This window comes from Sinohyriopsis cumingii, chromosome 17 (genome assembly GCF_028554795.1).
Source record: "Sinohyriopsis cumingii isolate HCF-2022 chromosome 17, ASM2855479v2, whole genome shotgun sequence".
Taxonomy (NCBI): domain Eukaryota; kingdom Metazoa; phylum Mollusca; class Bivalvia; order Unionida; family Unionidae; genus Sinohyriopsis; species Sinohyriopsis cumingii.
This window is the reverse complement of record NC_142977.1, coordinates 77,854,849-77,878,354: the sequence shown is the minus strand read 5'-3', so window position 1 is coordinate 77,878,354 and position 23,506 is coordinate 77,854,849. Positions and strand designations below refer to the sequence as shown.

Genomic DNA, 23,506 nt, shown 5'->3' with positions numbered 1-23,506 from the left:
GAACCACAGAAAATTCACATAGGTTGAGAAATAAGACTGGCAGACTGGTTAAAAATGTGACATGCTGTCTGCATTATGAAGGATACAAATGACAAGATCAGCTTCTAATGCCCAACTAAACATTACTGTATAATAACTAGATAATCTTAATAGTAACACATGGCTTTGTACTGACTATACCTGTAAAGACTGCTGGTTGTTCGCCACCTTCACCTTGAATAAAGTAACAGATGTGTCCAAGAGTGTGACAGGGAGTGAACAGACACAGGATGTTCAGCTTGCCAACCTGTAAAATATGTGACACAGAATGCAACAGGTGATAGATCAACTCTAGATCTTTATCTGGTGATTCAAAGTCTGGTGATATACAAAATATCAAATCCTGTGTATCTGATGACTCAAGGCAACAATAATATACAAGTATCAAATCCTGTACATCCACCAACTCAAAGCAACAATAATATAAACAATAATATACACATATCAAATCCTGTGTATCTGGTGACTCAAAGCAATAATGATATACAAGTATCAAATCCTGTGTATCTGGTGACTCAAAGCAATAATGATACACAAGTATTAAATCCTGTGTATCTGGTGACTCAAAGCAATAATGATATACAAGTATCAAATCCTGTGTATCTGGTGACTCAAAGCAATAATGATATATAAGTATCAAATCCTGTGTATCTGGTGACTCAAAGCAATAATGATATACAAGTATCAAATCCTGTGTATCCGCTGACTCAAAGCAATAATAATATACAGGTATCAAATCCCGTGCATCCACTGACTCAAAGCAACAATAATATACATGTATCAAATCCTGTGTTATCTGGTGACTCAAAGCAATAATAATATACTTGTATCAAATCCTGTGTATCTGCTGACTCAAAACATAAATAATATACAAGTATCAAAACCCGTGCATCCACCGACTCCAAATAACAATGATATACAAGTATCCAATCCCGTGCATCCACTGACTCAAAGCAATAATGATATACAAGTATCAAATCCTGTGTATCTGCTAACCAGGGATCGATTTTTTTGGCGACATACTTTTTGGTTATTTAATTTGTACATACAATCATGGATTTGGACTGGATAAATTAAAAGGCAGAACGAAAGGAAGCCACAAACTTGACTAAGCAATGCATTGGAATCAATCTGTTACACAAACAATCCTTTGTTCTTATTGACAACCCCATCTTTACAGTGCATTGTTACATCATAATCTGCTTATGCTGACATCTGGGCTGAGGACTGTATGCTGCGATACAGTCAATCATGCTACTGCACTATACCTACAACTGACCGACTTCTGAAGACGCGAATAGAACAGATACAATTAATTGTATGGCTAATCCTTCTGTTTTTTTTATACATATACCAATACAATAGTTTTGCTGAACCTTCATAGAAAACTGATATCCTTTGAAGTACCGACTACTGTGTATAAATACAAAGCAAATGGAAAAAATCTCAATCACAATTACATCTATCGCCAGTGCAGCATTTTACTCATTGATCTTTTCCTTTTGCCATCAGCCCCGTGTTACGGCTGCAGAGACTTAAACTCCGCAACAAGAAATAGCAAAAAAAAAAAAAAAAAAAGTTTTGCATAATTAATAATAATTATTTATTTCTCAAAATACAGGAGTGAAAGAATCCCTAAATTGAGTGTGAATTTATGCTTAGATATACGGTCAAGTATTGCCAGGTGTTGACTCGTGTACGTTTCATTCGTGGGAATGGAGATCCTATTTTTCTTGTCGAGAAAATTTATACAGCATTCAGTGATCATTCTTGGGAGTTAGGAAGCAACTCGCTACAAGCTTTGTGAAGCTAGCCATGGGGGTGGGGGGCTGCTGAGAGACTACTAGTGTCACCTGTCAACACTGTAGACTGTGAACGTGAATTCCGTATGATGAACCTCATAAAAACTGACATCAGAAATAAGCTCTGCATCTCATCTCTCGAGAAGTTAATGAGAATCAGCATGTACAGATGTGAAAAATTAGACTTTGAAACTGCATTCAACAAGTGGGCAGCCCTAAAATTGCGACGGATCTTCATGTAACACTTTGTAACATTTTGTTAATGCTTGTTGTAATTAAAGTATTAACTAACCCATCTTTTGTAATTTTCATTGCCTGTTACATTAATAGACTAAATTAACACTTGGAAAAATGTACACTACTTGTTTTGGCGACACTTTTTGAAAATTGGCGACAAAATATTGAGGTTGGCGATTGTTTTTGCGACAGCTTTTTAAACGCCAGGACCATCCCTGGCTAACTCAAAGCAACAATGATATACAAGTATCAAATCCCGTGCATCCAGACTCAAAGCAATAATGATATACAAGTATCAAATCCTGTGTACCTGCTGACTCAAGGCAACAATAAAATATCAAATCCTGTGCATCCACTGATGCAAAGCAATAATGATATACAAGTATTAAATCCTGTGTATCCAGTGCTCAAGAGAAAAGCTTCCCCCAAGATACATTTTACTGTTCTGAATGTACAGTGAACAATAATTCTCCAAGATGAATCATTAGGTGACTAATTACATGTAAGTGACGATGTCGATGTCTTACCTCCCCTAAAGATGACAGACATAATGTCTTGTGTTGTGTGTCTGTCTGTTACACTCATACTGTATGCAAGATAGCAAACATATATTAAACCAAACTTGACCAAATTGGATATTTAGATCACATGAGTCTCAAGACATGGTGACTGTGACCTTATTTTCAGGGCCAGAGGACAACACTTTGCATTAAATAAAGAATATTTGTGTGTCAGACGTATTGCTACTTTTTAAGAAAACCAACCTTCCAATAGTCTCATTGGTCATACATTCCATTCTAATTAATCTGGAAAAAAAAAAATTGTGTGGATTAACGTGAAAAAAGAGTTAAAATCAAGTGGGTACCTGTAATGTATCCCCATGGGTGACTATGCGGGTTAGGGCTCCGATTCTGTCATCTCCCCCACAAACTTCCAGCTTCCCACCAGTAAATAATTTGACCAGTTCCTCATTTCCTCCAGCATGATCCCTGTAGAGAAAGAAAAATGGCAATATAAAGAGATGGAAGAATAAATAAATGAAATTTTAATAATTCAGCATAGTGAACTCAAACAGCAATCTGAATACTTTACATTATTCAAAACGAGTCCTTTGTACCCATTAGCCAAGGTGTAGAACCAAACATTATTATACATACAAATTAAAAAGTTAATAAGATGACTTTAGAAACAGCCATACAAGTTTGTGGAGATTTAAGGTGTTCCGAGTGGAAGATAGTAAAGACAGGACGTGACTGTACAATACTCAAACCTGTATTTAACGACTACTGTTTTGGGAGACCAATAGTCATGTAAAGCCAGATTCAATCTTATGCCATGATGTAATTACCTCTTTTGCTAGATTACCCATCTTAAGAGATTCTCAGTACAAATTTTACTGTACATATACAATTTAGTTTTATCTTTCCACATTCACCCATCCTCTATGCACCATCATTTAAACTGATTTACTTTCAGCTGTGTGGAAATATTTCTAAGGGAAGGCAGCCCCACCTCTTCCTTTTTTCTCTTATTTCCTTAAAAAAAATACAATTGTACATTAAAATTTTTATTCTGGTTTCTTCCTAAATTATTGTCTTGTTCTGCCATCTTTATAAACTGAATAGAAACAGTAAACATGCAAACTTAAATATTATTGCTCCAAATAGACATAAAGAGCAGATGGTAATTCCCCATTTTGCTCTTAATATCTTCTCTCTGCCTTTCAAGTTCAATCCGCTGTCTATACCAAACCATTTTGAAATGGGTTGAGTCCCATATATATATATATATATATATATATATATATATATATATATATATATATATATATATATATATATATATATATTAGCCTGTTTCTACATCTGAAAAGATCATAAATTTTGTTCTAGGCCTTGCATTATTATTGCACATCCAAATGAGGGCCCATTTATTAAATATAAATGCAGCTATCCTGAAACATGCCCTTCTTGCCCATTTCTCTGTAAGAACTCCCTGGCTGGTCAGTAAAAAAAGTAATACTTCCAACATCATATTTGCAACTGCTGTTTGGTTTTCCTAGCCTTGTAAAGGGGAGGTAACCCATGGAATGCCACAATAAAACAGTACAAACCCAGACACCATAAATTTATATTTGGTACAATGTAATCTGTATATTTGATGAATCATTATATAAAATTTCCAAGTGGAATAAAATAAATTATGGATCCAACAAAGTAATTTCTGGGGCCATCTGAGGTTTGTGGCAATATCACAAAACACCAGTATTTGTTTCCATGGTTTTAAGTTGCAAAAATATAATTGTTTTCTTCCAAAAATGTGACCAACATTTTTCATTCAATGTCTAAAAATAAAAAAGTAATAAAAAAATACAAACAATGTCTTAATGTATACAGAAAATATGAAACTATGTGTTTCAGTCTGAGCTGGCAAAAAGAAAGAGTTTAATATCACATAGGATTATGTTGAGGACATCTGGTCAAGAGTTATTCACATGCCTTATCAAAAGAGTTCTTTCCCTTACTTGAAACAAAACATGAACATGCTACTATATTTATTAGTACACCCTCTTTTACACTTTCTGAATATTTTTAACAATGCAATGCAAATGGAAGCTGGATTTATAAAAGTAAAATTTGATAAATCTATCTTTATCAAAGTGTGGATGAAAACACATCAATAGTTACAGTCCTGGTGTACAGTATAGAAATACTGATTTAACAGATATATCAAATATCAACAACTATATATACCCTAAGTCCAACTGCAAACTGCACATATCCAGAACTGCTATTACATAATTTGCCATCAGATCGGGGTCTCTACAGTTAGGAGCTGTCACTAAAGCAAACTCACAGGATCTGATGTCTTGATATGCCAGAAGACCCCATTCTGTGAATTATGGGTCTATGCAGTTTGAAGATGGGCTCTTCTTACAAGCGAGTATGTACAGTACCTATATCAAAGGATCATTCTGCTAATACTGGTGAGAAAAAAAAAGTTTTTGACATCAAGATTTTTGTTGCCAGAGTGACACCCACAGGTGTTAGCAAGTTGATGTTGTAATGAGATAATTACCAGTGATGATGGGTCGTAAGAACCGTGGTTAAGCTGACATGTTCCTCCTTCACAGCATCCAGTATCTGAAAATATTGGATTGTCATGAAATGCAGGAAAATCGGATCTCCATATCTCAAACACTCAAATGACAAGCTATAGAGATCTGTAATTCAATTGGTAGACATCTGATATGTAATCCACGGGTTGCAGGTTTGCCAGGGTTGGCTGTCAAAGTGTGTCCTTAGGAAGGGCACTTATTTCCCATTTCCTCCATAATGTAATGTTATGAATAATCCACATTGAGTCAACTGTATGTCATTGAAATTCTAATGCAGCTGTCAATATTTCTACTGCAGAATCAATATTCAACTTATGCTGCAAGTTTAACATTTGATTCTTTCTCAGCTGTCAGTATAGATACCAAAATGTTTTGAAAGTATACTTGCCAACTGGTAAATGATTTTCCAATTTTCAACAGCCCATTCATTTTCACTTTAATTCAATAACAAAACAAGAACTGTAAACACAAATTACCCTTCCTCCATTTTTCCATAGGGTATGCTACTTTGGAAATGAATTCAGCTACTGTAGTGTTTTTGCTGAAGAGTTCATCCTCTCATTTCAACATTTTCATTGACTGTTTCTTGATTGATACCCAATCTTATCAAAGTGAGACATTTCTGTAAGCCAATGAAAATTATTGTCTTATGCGTCTTTGGCAATGAGGGTACTATGTTTAGTAAGCCAGTTTGGGATGTGCTCAATTCAGTCTAAAATCAACAGTAATAATATTTTATCTTTATTTTCTAGGGTCTTTTTTACGCACCATGGGCACAACAGATGTCACTTTCTTGCACCAATGAGAAAAATAAGGGTCAATGGTTCACTGTACAATTAACTCTGCCAGTGGTACCAAAATATGTTATGAAATAATCAAAATTAAATGAAATGAGCTGTGTATAAATAAAGTCAAATTCCATCAAAAGATGTAAAATGGTTCTTGAGCTGCACTGGTTACAAGCAACATTCCACATGCAGACTTAATGTTGAATGTCAAGGGCCATAACTCTAACCAAAGTGGAGCTGCAGCCACAAACCCCTAAAAGATACATCTTGGTTTATGAGAAAATGTACACATACCAAACTGCATCAGGATATGTTGAATTGATCATGAATTAAATTAAATACATGAATCCACTGTAGCAGAGATTTAAAACTGGTGGAAAAGGGCAATAACACCATCAAAATAAGACCTTAGAAAATGAACCTTTCAAAAGGACATCTGCGTGTAATATGCAATTCACATACCAAATAATATTTGAAAACAAATATGAGTTGTAAAACTCTGGTGGTTACAAGAAGTACAGATACATGTAGATAGATGGACTGACAGATGGACATAAATGGTAATTCATATAGGGTTCCTGCATCTTGATATGACACCCATATTAGCTTCTTTATGGCAATATCATTTATTTCAGTATTCTTCCACTTGGCCTCATGCTGTTAAGTAATAATTGTCGCATACCTAATCAAGCCTCTTCCTTCCCCGAACCACCTTAAATGTTATGATAGCTGGTGCTCTTCATTAGTAATTTAACATGTAAATGGGTGACGATACCCTGGCAAACAAGTCAGGAAGGCTCACATATTTTAGTGATACAAAGCCACTTTAATACATGTTCACTGTTCTGCTGTTCTGAGTGTCAATAACGTCATGTTTATTTTTTTTATATGTGTTCATACACTTCATTTCATTGTGCAAACTCCATAATAAGCACATTCTCACTTTATTTATACACAGCATTTTGATGTATGAAATTAATGAAATATACATCATCTCTCTTTGGTTCTGGTCTTGTAATGGAAACATGGGAAAAAAGATGGATTAGCTTTGAAGATCCCACAGAAGTCAGGTGGTGATAGCAATGATGTTGCCAGAACTTTGCTCGGTAAGAGGAGGCAGGCTGTCACCCATCTCTAGCTTTCTCACTGGGGTGAAATGATGCATCAATAATTGTACCATATTGATACAAGAAGAAAAAAATCATACAAAAAGATACCTACCTATACAAATTATTGTAATAATTCATCAAAATGAAGCATCATGGTCCGAGGCCCTCATTTCTGCCTGTACAAAAGGAGAATTATTCACAACAACCAGTCACTTTCAACAAATTAACACAAAGTGACTACTTTGCATGGTTTACATTTTTGGCAATTCTGATCTAATTTTTTAAAACAATCTTTAGCATATTTAGCCACAGATAATAGATATATATCAATGTGAAAGAGATATTCCAAACTTGTACAGCATGTATGATTTATGTACTTTACTGACCATTTAATAGTGACTTTTATGTGAAGATTGTCTGTTACTTCAAATCTTGTCGGTCCGAATTGAATTTGATATTGGAGACCTCCACTTCCAGTGTGCCATTTAGTGAAATATGCCTAAGTCAAATTTGTTTGTTCCAGCCCGGGAAAAAGATTAGCCACCCTTCAGAACTAAATAAAGCTTAAAAAAACAATGAAAGTACAGGCATCCAATCCAAGTAGACTCAAATAAACAGAGAAACTTTGCGCCATAGTGGCTACCAAATGATCAAAAAAACATTTATGCTGTACATGGGAAACAAGTTTGAAATTTCTCCTTCAAATACGTTCCCCGATCAGATTAATGTTAGGGATATAAGCCTGCTTCCTCTCGAATCCAGCCCTACTAAAAGACGAAAATTCGTCTTATCTGTCTAGCTCATATAGACCAAAGGGCAATAACTCTTGCCCCTTAGCTCCCCTTGCCACCGCCAGGTGTCACTAGTTTTTAAGCTTCGCTTGTACTGATAACACGTACATTATACCTCCAAACAATCCAAGCCATCTTAGCATTAAAATTGGGCCATCCGAAGTTAAATTTGGATTTATTGCGTTGGACAATCATTCTTTTACAGGTTGTATACATTATTTTAACAATTTTTTCAAAATTGAGTGACTTTGTCACCCTTACGATTTCGTCTACTGAAGACCATGTTACACACGCTATCGCTGAACTCATGTTGTCAATTAAGAGTTAACGCAACACTGACTAATTTCGCTTACTTCGTTAGTAACGGTTGTGGTATCAGCGAATTAATAACATGCTGAATTGCTAATTTGTGCTTTGTTTTCTTTTCTTGTGTCGTTTCAGTAGAAATGTCAACCAAATGCATGAAATGCAAAAAGTTCAAAGCAAAAGAAGACAACCATGACTTTTGTATTGTATGTACCAAGTGTACTTCATCTATACCATGCAGCGTGTGTAATACTTGGACAGAGCAAATGTGGGCTGATGTAGTCCAGAAGGCAGGGGGGACGTTAGGGTCCCCCCCTCCACCTAAAGTTCGTCGTTTGCAACCGTCAACCACAGTAACACCAGCGGCAATAGAGGAAAATAATGCTGACAGGGTACAACAGTCCACTTTGAACAGATGCGTCGTTTGGTCCAGGAAACGACGACGCAGCTATTGACATCAGGCCAGATATTACCCTTATTTCCCTCGCTCGTTTCCACAGCTTTTTCTGACTCTTTGGGGGAATGTTACCCCAATTTTAGGCTGCCCAGTGGGCGTAAGTCCCCCCACATGTCTGAGCATGGCCTTCGGGCCTGTAAGTCAGGACGCATGGGGTTTTTACCGGATCCATCGGATCCATTTCATTATACAACCTCTACGTCACCGGCTGTCCAGCTGTCCCAGCATGGGGACCCTATTGCTAAAACGGTCCGACCAAATATGATTTATGGGGATCTTAGTGATAAATCCATTCATCATGGTGTACCGCTGGCAACATACCAATACTATGGTGGAGATTTTAGTGAGAAATCTGTCCATCCAGCCAGGCCATTGGAGCAGCTGGTACCGGTGATAGCAGGACCATCGCCAACATTCAGGCCGACCACAAGCCAGACAAACCAGCTGGCAGGGCCGGCCGTCCATATGTTCACAGCTTATCCACAAGGGAGAGTTAGTGACAGTGTCAAGGATGACGGAATCGCGTCATCTATGCCACCTGGTATGCTCTATCCAGAGATGCAAGCTATTCCAGAACACGACTTAGCACACAGTGAGGGTGACGAAACTCCTGCAAATCTGCCGTACACAGATCCAACCATGGAACGGACTGAGTTTGGCTTCAAGGCGGCAGTGGAAGAAATTTATAGGGTGTTGGCAACTTCAGAATGCCCTCCACCTCCTACCGCCACTCAAGACTACAAAGTTAAGGCATCTGTAAGATCTTGACGGGGAGGAAGAGACGCCATCCTTCCGGCTCCTTCCCCAGTCTGCAAAAATTAAGGAGATCAATGATCGTCTATCAGGACGAATAGGTGATCCGGGGAATGCTAAGGCGTTCTTTTCAGAAAGCCAAGTACCAGCGACGTTCTCGTGTCGCTGGTACAAAACTCATTCAGACGCCTTCAGTACGGATCTTCTGGCCCTGGACAAAAATATGGCAGCAGTTCACATGTCCGCTCCACTGTTTTACAAAGTGGGCAAAAATGTGTTCCATGCCATGTCAAAGCTAGTCCGGAATGTAGTTGCTATGTCTTCAATGTTAGACTTGGCTTCATTAGCCATTTTCCGACTCGCAGAAAAATCCGACAATGACCACGCTTGGGAAGTGATGGCCTGGATTGCTAGAGTTATTAACAGGGCAGCTCACCATTCCATGGCTAATGCGTTGACTGCTTCTGCCAACTTAGACCTGATATGACATGACGCATGTCTGCGGTCCACGTCGCTCAAGCCCCATCATACTCTGGCTTTACGGATAACTCCGTTTGGGTTGCCTTTACTCTTTGGAGGAAAAATTGAAGAAGTTCGGAAGCAGGCAGCTCAGGAACTGCCCCTCCAACTCGCCACCCAACCCTCGCAGGCGTTTAGAAAAAATCAGCCCCTGCCACAGCGGAGGGATGATAGGCGGACCAGGGACAAGGGATCCTTACAATCAAATGTGCAGTATAGATCCCAACCCAATGCCAGGAGACAACAGTCTAGTCAAGCTAGGAGGCAACCATACAGAGGCGGTAAGAAACAAAGTTTCTCCATCTTCAAGCCTCCTAACTCTAAAAGTTGACATACCCTCCCCACCACCCTCGGACAGCCTACCTGTGGGCGGCCACCTCCTGCAATTTCAGGACCACTGGACCACCTTTTTTGCTCAGAACGATTGGGTGATGCAGGTCATTTCGGAGGGGCTTCGGATTTCATTTATCCAACCCCCTCCCCTGTCCTCCTCTCCCCTCTTCACGGACATACCGTCCGATCGGGAGAAGGATACCTTTCTACAACAGGAGATATGGTTGCTCACAGAAAAACGGGCGGTGGAGATTGTGAAAAGAAAAAGAAAAAAAAAGAAAAACGCAATCGCCAGGGTTTTATTCCAGGCTGTTTCTTATCCAGAAGGCAAACGGCAAGTTGAGGCCGATCATCGACCTGAGTCACCTCAACCAATACATTTTACCACCGAAATTCAAGATGGAAACAGCGAGATCAATCCATCTTTCCATCCGGCGGGACGAGTATGCCGTCAGTCTAGATATGACCGATGCATATTTTCACGTCCCTATCCACCCCGTGTCACGGAAATTTCTCCGATTCGCTTACCGCGATGTGGTTTATCAGTTCCAGGTCATACCCTTTGGCCTCAACATCAGCCCTTGGGTTTTTACCAAGGTTATGGATTGTGTCGTCACCCTGTTCCGCTCGACTTCATCTACAGGGACGGCAGTGTACTTGAATGACATCCTCCAGAAACATATGGTAAGTTCTATTCTGCTCAAAGGCAGAAACGATCTTTTAGCACTTTTAGATCTTCTAGGCTTTCTTGTGAACTGGAAAAAGTCTGATCTCCATCCATCCCAGCGTTTTGTCCATCTGGGTATGGAGTTTCTCACCGTTCCGAATCTGGTACAGCTTCCTCGCGCTCACGTAATTCGGATTGTTGAACTCGTCGAGTCCGTTTCCAACAGGATGTGGATTTCAGCAAGAGAATTCTTGCAACTCCTCGGATTATTCAATGCGGCGGTGGACTTGATCCCGCTTGGCCGTCTTTAAATGCGTCCCTTACAAATGACGTTACTGGCACAATGGCGCCCCTTTTCAAGTCCCCTCAATCAAACAATAATGATCACGCCCAAGATACAATCATTCCTGTGTCAGTGGCACAACACCGGTTGGCTGTCCACGGGGATTCCTCTAGAGATGCCCCAAGCGGAGATAACGATATGTACTGACGCCAGTACCTACGGTTGGGGTGCCCACCTGTTGCCGGACTTCGCTACAGTCAGCGGCACATGGGAGCCAGGGGAGAGGCCTCTCCACTTCAACCTTTTAGAAATGAGGGATGTCATCAATGCCTTTCATTTCTGGAAGGATCAACTCTCAGGAAAAACTGTCCTCATTATGTCAGACAACTCTGTGGTGGTGACTTACCTCCTCAAACAAGGGGGCACCAAATCACCAGACCTGTGCATTCTGATCTGGCAGTTTCTACGTTGGTGCAACAACCTCCACATCAACGTACAAATCAGACACATTCCCCGCAGACTCAATGTCTTGGCCGACACTCTATCCAGGAAAGGTCAAGTCATTCACATGGAATGGTCACTCCATCAATCAGTCTTTATTCGGATTTGCACACTTTGGGGGCGTCCGATGATCAATCTTTTTGCGACGAGGTGGAATCGCAAGTTGTCCACCTTCGTCCCTCCGGTTCCAGACCCAGAGGCTTGGGCTGTGGACGCTCTGTCAATCAGCTGGGAGGGGTTGTAGGCATGCGCCTACCCTCCCACAGTTTTGGTACCGAAAATAATCCAGAGGTTAAGGGGTCAGATCTGTCGGATGATTCTGATTGCCCCTCTCAGATGGAACAAGTCCTGGGTCACCGATCTACTCGATCTAGCGATAGATCTATCCAGGAAGATTACAACCAGCCCAAATCTTCTCAAACAACCGCGGTCACGGGTGTTCACCCCTGCCCGGACCGTCTTCTTCTTCACGCTTGGCTCTTGTCCGGACAGCCTTGCGAGACAAACAATTTAAACCTTCGATTGTGGAGAGAATCTCAAGAGCAAGAAGGCCCTCCACTCTGAAGGCTTACGAGGGAAAGTGGCATGTTTTCAGGGACTGGTGTCATATCAATAACATCGTCCCTTTGAGTGTCTCAATCCCTCAACTGGCCGACTTTTATCTCTGGCTTTTCGAGAAGAAACAGTTGGCCCCAATTACTATCAAAGGCTACCGCTCCATGATATCAGACACATTCCGCCATCATGGTAGATGTGATATTGGGCATAACAAAGATCTATCAGATCTTTTAGCCAATTTTGATTTTAATCGACCAAAATCTCTCACCCTGTTTCCAAAATGGAAACTGTCCTGGGTTTTAACATGGCTCAATTCAGACAAATTTGAACCTTCAGCCCACACTTCATTAAAGCTACTATCATACAAAGCATGTTTCTTGATAGCCTTAGCTTCAGCAGGCAGGGTGAGCGAGTTACATGCCCTTTCCAGTGACCTGAACTTTCTTCAGTCCAGATCAGATGGTTCGGTGGTCCTCCTGATGCAACCAGGCTTTATAGCCAAAAATAGGTTACCAGCCATTGGCAATCAAAGAATCTTCATTCTCTCGCTCTCTTCCATAGAAAAGTCAAGAGCAACAGCCATGCAAGATCCTGTTTGTGCATTCAAGCACTATTTAAAACGCACAAGGCGTGTCGGGACACATGTAAGCGCCTCTTTCTTTCGGTCAAAGCTGGTAAATGGGATATCACCCCTCAAGCCCTTGCTTCATGGCTGAAGTGGGTTATATGCTCAGCGTACTCTGAGGTCTCACAAGATCAGAGTGGCCTCATGAAGATTACAGCTCATGAGATTAGAGCAATTGCGGCGAGCCTTGCATTCGAACGCAATGTTTCGATTCGAGATATAATAGAAGCTGTTGGCTGGCATGCAGAGTCAACCTTCTCCAGTTTTTATCTCAGAGATTTGGCTTCGCAAAGGCAAACCTTGAATCTGGTAGGTCTGGTGTCGGCAGCCCAGATGACCACCAGACCCATTTAAAACAATCAGCACAGCCTATCAGCTTCGCTGGATTCGCCAGTGAAATTTCGTAGGTAAGAAGATTTCAATAACTATCTTCTTAACCATATATAGGGGTCACATATTACGGGACCCTAGGCTGTGTTGCTGATGAAATTAGGAGAACGGGTTATCGTTCAAATGGGGAATCCAGCCATCATTCCCTAGAAGGTACCCGGGGTGGAGGTAGGATGCTCAGCATTCCCTTATCCTATTACCTATTCTCCTAACGTTAATGTGATCGGGGAATGTATTTGAAGGAGAAAGCAAATTTTTTGTAAATTATGTTTCTCCGAGAATACTTATCTGATCACATTACTTAAAAACCCTCCCAACCACCCCGCTATGCGAGCATCCTCATATAATATATATCGCTCAGCTTAAAAAGCTAGTGACACCTGGCAGTGGCAAGGGGAGGTAAGGGGCAAGAGTTATTGCCCTTTGGTCTATATGAGATAGACAGAAAAGACAAATTTTCATCTTTAAGTAGGGCTGGATTCGAGAGGTAGCAGGCTTATATCCCTAACGTTAATGTGATCGGGGAACGTATTTGAAGGAGAAACATAATTTACTAAAAATTTGCTGTCTCTTTTATGTTGATGTATGATATCAGTGCCAATTGGATAAAAAAGTCTGTATGAAATGGCAAAGGGGCAGACTGCTTGCAAACCATGTAAATGTTTAAATGGGGAGTCAGTGTTGTAAACAGTTTTCCTTTTTCACTTACAAAATGTGTGTGATTTGGATTTTTAATGCTGCTTTAACATTTTTTCAGTCATATTGTTACACTGTTTGCAGTGTGACAGTTTACAGTTATGTCTAGTACTGGGGCATCATGCCTCAGACATGTGGCATCATGTCTCACCCAATCATATTATTCTGACACCAGGCCAACCAGTTCTAACATAAACCTCATAATGCTGAGCACCTAGTGAGGGAGTTGTTAGTATCATTTTCTTAAGTCTTAGATGGGGTTCAAACCCATGATCTCCTGCATCTGAGGCAGACGCTCTAACCACTAGGCCACTAGAGAGGTCTTTCACTGACAGAATCGAGTGCATGTGTTTGTGGCAGATGTCTGCATATGCAGAAAGTAAAGTGTAATGGATTCATTTGTTAGTCATCTCCACTCCTGCACACATACCTATTCTAGATGAGATTTTCCTTGCGCCAAGAAATTGAACTATTTTAGCTTAACATTATAATACTTTAAGTGAAGGCATAAAATTGGTAACAAGACACTTTTTTAAGCATTCATGCAAAACAATGGGCATGGCATCCATGATGATTCATGCATCCAATCAAATGGAGCAACCTGAAAGTCCTAAAAAGTTGCTCAGAATCACAGAGAAGGCAGTCTATTTGGAAGCATTTCTGTTATCTTGTCAATGATGAGAATGGCCTTTAAAAAGATGATAATTCAAAGTCAGTCTGCAACCTATAGACTGGTAAAGATGACCCATATGTTGCCACATCTGATACAAGCACCAACCTACCACTGGTAAAGATGACAAGACCTTCAAGCTTAGAGATCTCGGAAACGCTTAATTACGCGTATTTGGATGCCAATTTTTGATCTGGGACACAGAAAATCCCTGAGGTGGGAGTCCTCTGTATGCATGTTATAGGTGTGCGGTAAATTTCAAAGATCCTGCTTCAGCCACCTGCTTTGTGGGAAAATGTGTTGATGAATTAGCTGTGCTGATATTTACAAGGACAGAATTCAGTGACTGAAAGACCCCTTAATGTACATATATGTTGCCATTATAAGAGTACATCAAAAATAACATGATGCAATAGCTGGGCAGCAAGATCAAAGGCTTTGTTTGACTGGCGGCCGGATGCGAAAATGTACTGATATTTACAGTGATTGAATTCAGAGTCAGAAAGACCCAGAGATGTACATGTGGTCATTTATAAAAGTACATCAAATAAACAACTTTAGTTTTCATTACTGTATTCATTTCTGAATGTATCGGAATAAGTAGTGCACGAGAATCAAGACATGTTGAGACTTCGACAAAATGCATTCGTAAATTTGGATAAGTATTTTGGGGTTAAACAGCAAACTTACGAAGATTGTAACGAGATTCAGAAGAGTGCTAAAGCTGCTAGAATTGACAGTAGCTAAGTGTAAGAAAGTGTGTGATGCCTAGCTTAGTGTTTGGAATAAGTCCTGACTTGGATTGACAAAATTCAGTATCACTCTGATGGATGAACAAGAGCTATTTAAGAGGTACATTGACTGACCATACTTTTTTTTAAATGAAGCTCGCCTTAGCCGGGTCAGTTCTAGTGTTGTAGCAAAATGTATTCATCAATACATCAGTAGCTAGGCCTAGTTTTGATATCAATTACGTTGACAAACAAATTCTTGCCCATTCACAAGCATATGTTTTGATAGCTGATTGACCATTAACCCTTTTCCAAGTAAGGTAGCAACTATCAGTTTCCTGCATGATACCCTTAATGATAAAACATACAAACATGTGTTTTAAGATCAGATTTGGTGATTATTAACTGCCTTGTGTACACTATTTCATTATAAAATTAGTCTGAAACTCTAAGTGAACCAGTAGGCCTAACGGGAAATAATGGCGGACTTCGCTAAGTCTGGGATGTACCAGTTTATTAGATTGTCTGTTTTTATAAACCACTGGGCAAATATTTTCAGAAAAATATACAGATCATTCAAAACAAAGCCAAGGTATTATTTTATTAAAGATTTAACTTTAAAATGCAAATTATGTAGGTCAGAAACGTGTGGGACAATGCTATGTTGTGGAATTCGCAAGATGTGCTTTAAAGTCTAATCTGTTTTCTGACCAGACACGTATTTGCGAAAATACGGGAAAAAACAGCAAATAAGATACTATTTAACTATTGCCTAAAATTACTACAAGGACGTAGACAAATAAATAAACCAAAAAATTTGTGATCCTGTCAATGGACTATTTGTAATGAAGCTATATTATAGTGAGTGATTACATTACGAAAACATCTTCTAAAAACAGATGCACTCACGTTTGTGTTGATTCTGTAGGAAAGAAGGGACTGCAACTTTTGACGGTGGGACTCCTATTTTTATCAAAATGGGAGTCCTGGACTCCTAGTTTTAAAATCCTAGTGAGATCTCTGAAGCTGATAAGTGTACTGATAATGTATTGTATGATAACTTTTGTATTGCAATACGCATCAATACACAGAAAGGGTGTATAATTTCAGTTCTAGCTTTTAAAAATATGTGGGGGAGGACAGGAAAATTATTCAGTAGTATAGTTATTTCTTCTTTTATCCCCTCTATGTACCCAGTGCTCTGTTGAATTAAAATCATCACATAAATTCCTGTAGTTGTATTAGCATTGTTCTGTTATTGATATCAGAAGTTAATCTGATTCTTATTGCAATGTGAATGTTAGTCTATGCAGAGGAATCCTTCTCAAAATCTGTGGTTTGGAGAGGTATGGCCAACTTTTCTAGCCTTAACATGAGCATGACCTCAGAAATTTTTAACTCAAATTGTTTCTTCTTTTTGAGGGGTTTATCATATGCCATCCAAGTCATAGCTGACCTCTAACCTGGAGAAACTTCAACTGTTTACATCTCTAGCGATGCACCTTAAGTGTTAACAGTCTATAAGACGTATTCTGTATCATAAACCAAATCACAAGTCTTATTCATGGACTGCAGAATTTTATTTGCAGGTCTTCTAGTTTCATGATGCAACTTCATGAGCAAAGAAAACTGCATAACACGATAAATGGTCAGTACTGCATGATTAGTACAGTCATGTGACCTGGCAGCAGACCCTGGAAGATGTAATTAAGGCATATTCATCTGACCCAGCAAAAGCAAAAGACCAATTCATACTAGCATGCCAGAATATTGTACCTCAAAGACGTAACTCAATTCTTCATCAGTGAGACCAACACCACTATTCAATGAGGCAGCGTCTTGCTGGAATTTAATTTTTTTTTGTTTTTACAGGGCAACTTTTATGGTAATTGAAATTGAACCCCTTTGCATTTTCCCTGTAAAACATGCTCTGGTTCCAAGGCTACTGGTAATCTGTGTGTGCTATTATCTTCTAAACAAATGACCCAGTATCTGACAGAACAAACTACAAAAAAGTACTTGTCTGTCTTTTTTTTAGTGTTACATTTTAGCTGGCATTTGTCTTTGAATATCAATGCAATATCATGCTTCAATCTTCTGGCACCAAAGGATAAGAGCTGCACAAGCAACTACCACTTTCATAATGTCATTTATTCATTGGTCAAACATTTGGCAGTCTCATGATGTTTTAAAAAAATCTGAAATTTGTTTGCACTTTTTTAAAAAGGTTTTGAAAATGTAAACCTTTGTTTCATATTCTATATTTAAAAAAAATCATTAATGTTTTTTTATTTCAAAAAGATTTTCAAACAGAAATTATGTCAAAAAATAAGTTCTTACAATTTTGTAAAAAATTCTTATACTGAGGAAAATGCAAGAAAGTTAGTTTTGGTGGCATGAAAGCATCTAGTCCAAAAAAGGGCACTGTGATAAACACGAATACTACAACATTTCTAACTGAAGTCAAATCTGCAATGAAAATTAATTAGATTTTTGAGTAAAGATAAAATATATTACCATGCAGATAAGAGAACTTCACTAAAATCTGTCACAAAATTATCATCTGAAAATACTCTGTACATAAATTACTTCCAGGTCAGTCCTCATGAATTTTGTCCCTATTTTACATGCCTTTTTGGTGACGATCCCAGCCAATGTTTTAAAAATCAATAATACTGTGTTTTTTTATTAAAAAGAACTATTTATTCATTAGACTATGAACATTATGGTGTGAATGCACTTATTTTGGCTAGAGTGCAAATGATGATGTTCCAGAAGTGAAATCTTTGACTCATGATGCATTGCTTCATTAACAAATTAACCCCTAGCGATGACTTTACAGGGCAGGGGGTAGTAACCTACTGCCGAGCTCTGTAGCATCATGGTCATGCATGATACACTAAAGTGGGTGGTATTATAGAAAGGTAGACAGATGTAGCTCTACAATGATACCAAATAATGTGGAATATCTAGTTGCACTACAAAATACAGATAGAAAAACATCGTTTTTTGGACCGGACTTTTTTTTATGCAAAATTTGCCCGTGGTTGGAATCCAATTTTGTGTCAGGATTTTAGACTTTTTGGTCTCAGATCTAAGGCAAACCGGTATGAACTGCAAACAGACAGATGAGCCTTTGCAAAAAGTAGGATAAGATGGGCATTTGGAATAAAGAGTGGTCTCCATACAAAAATAATGGCTCCGTTTAGCAAAAAAAAAAAAAAAAAAAAAACACAACTAGGCAGTATGTTATTGAAAGATGACGGGGATTTGGTGTTTTCGAATCTATTCAGAAATAGCTTTCAAAATGTGTTTCCTACTCGATTTTCAGGCAAAAATGACAAAAAGTTCCAGGGGTTAATGTGTTAAGAGTTCTGCCTAACAAAAAAACAATATCACATAACTTATATCAACAATTTTACTGTAAGTTCATCCAGGATGATACTTTAGATGAAAATATTTTTTTTCTTTTTTCAGTACTAAAAATTTTTTGTATACTACGTCCTAGTATAACTTTTCTCAAGGTCCCAAAATCTTACAAGAGAACATCTCAAGCAAACTATTCATACCCACTATAATAAACAAGGGAAAGAATTCTGTCAATTTTATAAATGTATTTACAAGGTTTACCTCCCTTACATTACTAATATTTTTCTTGGTGGCACTTGTCATCTTGTAATCACAACAGACAGAATTGCTTTATACACATTCAGCATACATTATTTACAGATATCATCAAATCAATTTATTATTTGGACCAGGCACTAATAACTATTCTCAATGAAGTTTAAATGGACAGGTCATTCTTGTTGGCCTAGCATATACATAAACAAAAGGATATTGATTATTATCAGACTTGTATGTACCAATGCAGGATTTTTAACCATAACGATCATGTTATTGTACCTTCTTTGGCTCTACAGGATCAACAGCAGCACACTGTTTTGTCTCCTCATCTATCAGAAGGTACATGTAGTTATCCTGCAGTGCTGGAATCAATTGGATCTTCATCTCTGGCAGCTGAAAAGTCACGGGCAAGGAATGGAAGTTGCTGATATTTACACTTGTGGAGACCTTGCTAATTCCAAGTGCTACAAATAGATATATTGATTTTCCAAATATAATAAAGTAACAGTTGGACCTATTTATATCCTATTTTGTTAATAAAGCAAAGCTTTCAAGTAAAAGGACAATTAGAAATAATGACCCAAAGTGGATATTGCCTATAAGTGACAATTTCAATAAGTAAAATGCTATTTTTTGTGTTTTCCATCATGAAAACCACAATATTTGATGTGGAGGAAGACTCAGACTTTCACTGTTTGCTCATAGTTTTAATGAAACAAACAAGCAATGATACATACATGTACTTCACAAATCCATATATGGATGATGAAAATTATAAGAACAAGTCTTCTACAATATTAGAACATTATTTAAGTACAGGACAATGTCAGTACCATAAATTTAAGTACTAACCCTGCTGACTCTCCAGAGAAAAGGTACAGAGTTTCACCTTTATTCGAATGAGAGATTATCTTTAAATATTTTGATGTAAAACCTTTTATGCATGTATATATATCGTTATGTACTAGTATCCACTGTTTTAAATGATGACTGCTGTCAGAAAGATAACAAAAAGGGCAATGTTACACATGAAATGTTCATAATAAATCCAGATTTTAATTTCTTCCAATAAAGGTAGCAGCATGCAAAGTTGGTCTCTGTTATGTGATGTGCTAAACTATTTAATGCATCATTAATCAGAACAGTTACTAATATCTTCAACTGTTTGATTCTAATGAAAGGACGTCTGGTAGAAAATCACACTTACAAATTTGTACAGTAATAAATGTGTGTATAAATTTGTACAGTAATAAATGTGTGTATATAATTGTACAGTAATAAATGTGTGCATAAAGTTGTATGGTAGTCCTCCAAATAGTTTAGGAGGAGTAGCAATTACAAACTTGCACTAATGGATAGACCACTCTGGTTGCCTAAGTGGTTAGAGTGTCTCACTTGGATGTGGGAGGTCGAGGGTTCAAATTCCAGCCAAGCCATATCAAAGACTTATAAAAATGGTCGTACCAGGTTTTTCACTTGATGCTCAGCATTAAGAGGTTAGTGTTGGCCTGGTATCAGGATAATGTGACTGGGTGCGACATGATGCCACATGTCTGCAGCATGACACAATCAGACATCACTATAAATTGGCATGGAGGCCCCGAGTGGCCTAGTGGTCTAAAGCGCTCTCTGTTATGGATCACTGCCATCTCACCTCTGTCTGCAGGGGTTCGAGTCTTGGATCTGGCCAATGTGGGTATGTGAGAAAGCTTGCCAGTAGCTTCTCGTGGGTCGGTGGTTCTTTCTGTGGTTTTTCCGGGTTCTTCCTCCACCACTAATACTGGCTGCCATGTATAGCCTATCATGTGCTGAAAAATGGCATTAAACCCTACAACAACAACAACAGCAATAAATTGGCATATTGCAGACATCGTGGTGATATGACTGAAACATTGTTAAAACTTTTAAAATCCAAATACACAAACATATGGATGTATGATAGATGACAAACAGGCTATCCAATAAAGCCCCTCCAACAGCACTGGTTGAAATATTAGGGTAGGTAGTTAGTGTTTCTTTAATTAAAAAATATATATATTATTTTATGATAATGATTGGTATATATAATGTATTAAGCCCATCAAGTACTTAGCTAAACTGGCTCAATTTGATGCATAATTCGATCTTGGGAATTGTTTTAAATTTTTTTTTTAAATTAATTTTTTAATTCTTTTTTTTACCCTGGAGAGAAAATGTGCTAGGGTCAGCAATGAAAAATAGGATGGTTGGTCGACAGGAAACACATATTTTCTTTTAGCCTATGCTGTTCTGGTGACCAGCAATGCAAAAAAAAATGAGACATTAATGCTGATATGTTTCACAATGGGTGCTAATCAACCATTGTTTCCACAACAGTTGACAAGTTCAAAGTCATAAGCGATGGCTAAGTGAAGACTTGCATCCAGCCAGATAAGAGACAGAAATATGGTTGATGCATGAAAACAAAGAATATTACATGCTTTGCTGCATAAATAAATCTTGCTTTGAACAGTGTGCATCCATGGGGATTTGAAGCTTTTGAAACTTGAAGGGCTTGCTTATGTGCATCCATGATGTGAAAACGTGCTCTATCAGCAGTTCAGGAAATGTTGGTTCTAATTTTATTACGCACATTAAAGAATCTTAAAAATGTTTCCAGGAGTTTTTTTTGTTTATTAATTGTTCTGCAGTTTTGTAACAAACATCTTATCTGTGGGCATAAATCAGTATACTCAGTGAAGTATTGGTTGGTTTTGGTTTGTTACAGGCTTAACGCCATTTTTCTACACACGAGATGCTATACATGGCAGTCAGTATATTTGATGAAGGAAGAACCACTGTGCAACGGGTAGTCCTACCATGTGTAACGTCTACCCCGATTGGCAATATTTATCTTGTTTGGGTCAAGCACAATAAGTATCACTTATCAGAGCAAAATATCAGGATAGACTTCTTACATTATAGGACTAGCCCACAGGAAGCCACTGGCAAGCTTTCTCACTTACACACGTTGAATAAGCCCTGACTCTGACCCACGCGGACAGAGGTGATATGTCAGTTATCTGTAATGTCGAGCACCCTAGATAACTCTGCCACCCGGGACCCTCATCTGTACTGTATGACGGATTTCATTTTCATAGGCGAAATTTTATTGCGGTATACGGTAGAACGCCAATGAAACAATAGTTCGAGAAAAAGTACTTGTTAATTTAATTTACTAATTTACAATAACCAAGTTGCAAAAAATAATAGTTCTCTTTACGAAAGGACTGTTAAAAAGAAACCTTTTTTAAAAACGCTTCTCAGAACTGCTAATCGTGTAAGAGTACTCGTCCGAATCATAATTCCAATCGGAGCATTTTCGGCCCTTTCCTTAAGTTGAGTAAGAAACACCAGATGTCAGTCTCTGTTTATATGGTAGGGCTCTATAGTTTCGTATTAGGATTTTAAAGAACAATAATTTTTCAGGTTTTCCTCACAAGTTATACTGGCTGTTTTAAAAGACATTGCATATCTGAGGTATTGTTAACATAACCTTTTAATTCCCATTAGTTTGTTGTATGACTGATGCATGTAACTTGGGTTATAGATTTTATAGCTTGCCCTTACCTCAGATGTGCATCTATAAAAGAAATAGTAGCTTCGCTTGGTTATTTTAACGTAATAATAATAATAATAAATAATAATAACAATAACGTGGACTTAGTACAGCTCATAATATTTAGCAGCTCAAAGCACTTTATAATATTAGATAACAAAAACATACAACGACATTTAAAAATAAACACCATGAAATTACAATACAGAAAAAACAAGCTGACAATATTTAAGAAAGTAAACATGATTAAGTCTTGAAGTCTGTTCTTGTAGTCGAAATAGGTGAGTGTTAAGAACATTCTTGAATGAGATCAGTGTCCTTGTGTCTAATTTCAATTGGCCATTCGTTCCACGTAGCTAGGCCCTGGTAGCTCAAAAGAACGTTGTTCGTATGACTCTTTTAACAGTGGGAACAATGAGAATACGAGTGTCGGAAGAGGAACGTACATTTCTGGATGGGGTTTACACATACATGAGGTCAGATAGGTGAACTGGACTAGAGTCAGACAACGAAATGAAAAACAGTGAACAGAATTAGTGTTTATTCTGGATCGAACGGGCAGCCAGTGGAGGTTATAGAGCAGGGTGAAGGTGTGCTCAGTTCTTCATACTCTCAGGAGGATCCAAGCAGACGTGTTTTGAAGTTTCTGTAGTAGATTTCACGTCGTAGAATTAGAGGTAAATTCTTAACAAAATGAGCCGATAACTTTTTTTTATACTTTATAGTATTAGTAATGTGGGGGAGCAGCAGAGGGGGCGAACAGACCACTTGTCTGAAACGTCATTTCCTTAAAATAAAAGCTTCCTCCGAAATAAAAAAAATAAGGTCACTGACGCTAAACCAAAGCATTTAACTTGACCGAGAGTTTCTCTAATTGGATTACTTTATTTTTGTCGAAATTTGTGTTTACCCACCGGACGTCTCATTGA

The 23,506-nt window shown here is 38.3% G+C and overlaps 1 protein-coding gene across 2 annotated transcripts in view; it reads right to left on the bottom strand.

The window, feature by feature from the left end:
* Window positions 1-22,364, bottom strand: part of LOC149779282 (hydroxyacylglutathione hydrolase, mitochondrial-like) — a 56,642-nt gene extending 34,278 nt beyond the window's left edge. The window contains exons 1-5 of one of the 2 annotated variants that reach the window (XM_089939881.1): window positions 22,264-22,364; window positions 19,280-19,464; window positions 5,157-5,221; window positions 2,944-3,067; window positions 181-286 (exon numbers count right to left, since the gene is read on the bottom strand). In XM_089939881.1, the coding sequence (XP_089796007.1) occupies window positions 181-286; window positions 2,944-3,067; window positions 5,157-5,221; window positions 19,280-19,464; window positions 22,264-22,321 (538 nt within the window). In that variant the 5' untranslated portion in view covers window positions 22,322-22,364. Of the gene's footprint in view, window positions 1-180; window positions 287-2,943; window positions 3,068-5,156; window positions 5,222-19,279; window positions 19,465-20,464; window positions 20,968-22,263 lie in introns of those variants that run through there. The other variant, XM_089939882.1, reaches the window with a different exon arrangement.
* Between the last annotated feature and the right edge of the window lie 1,142 nt (window positions 22,365-23,506).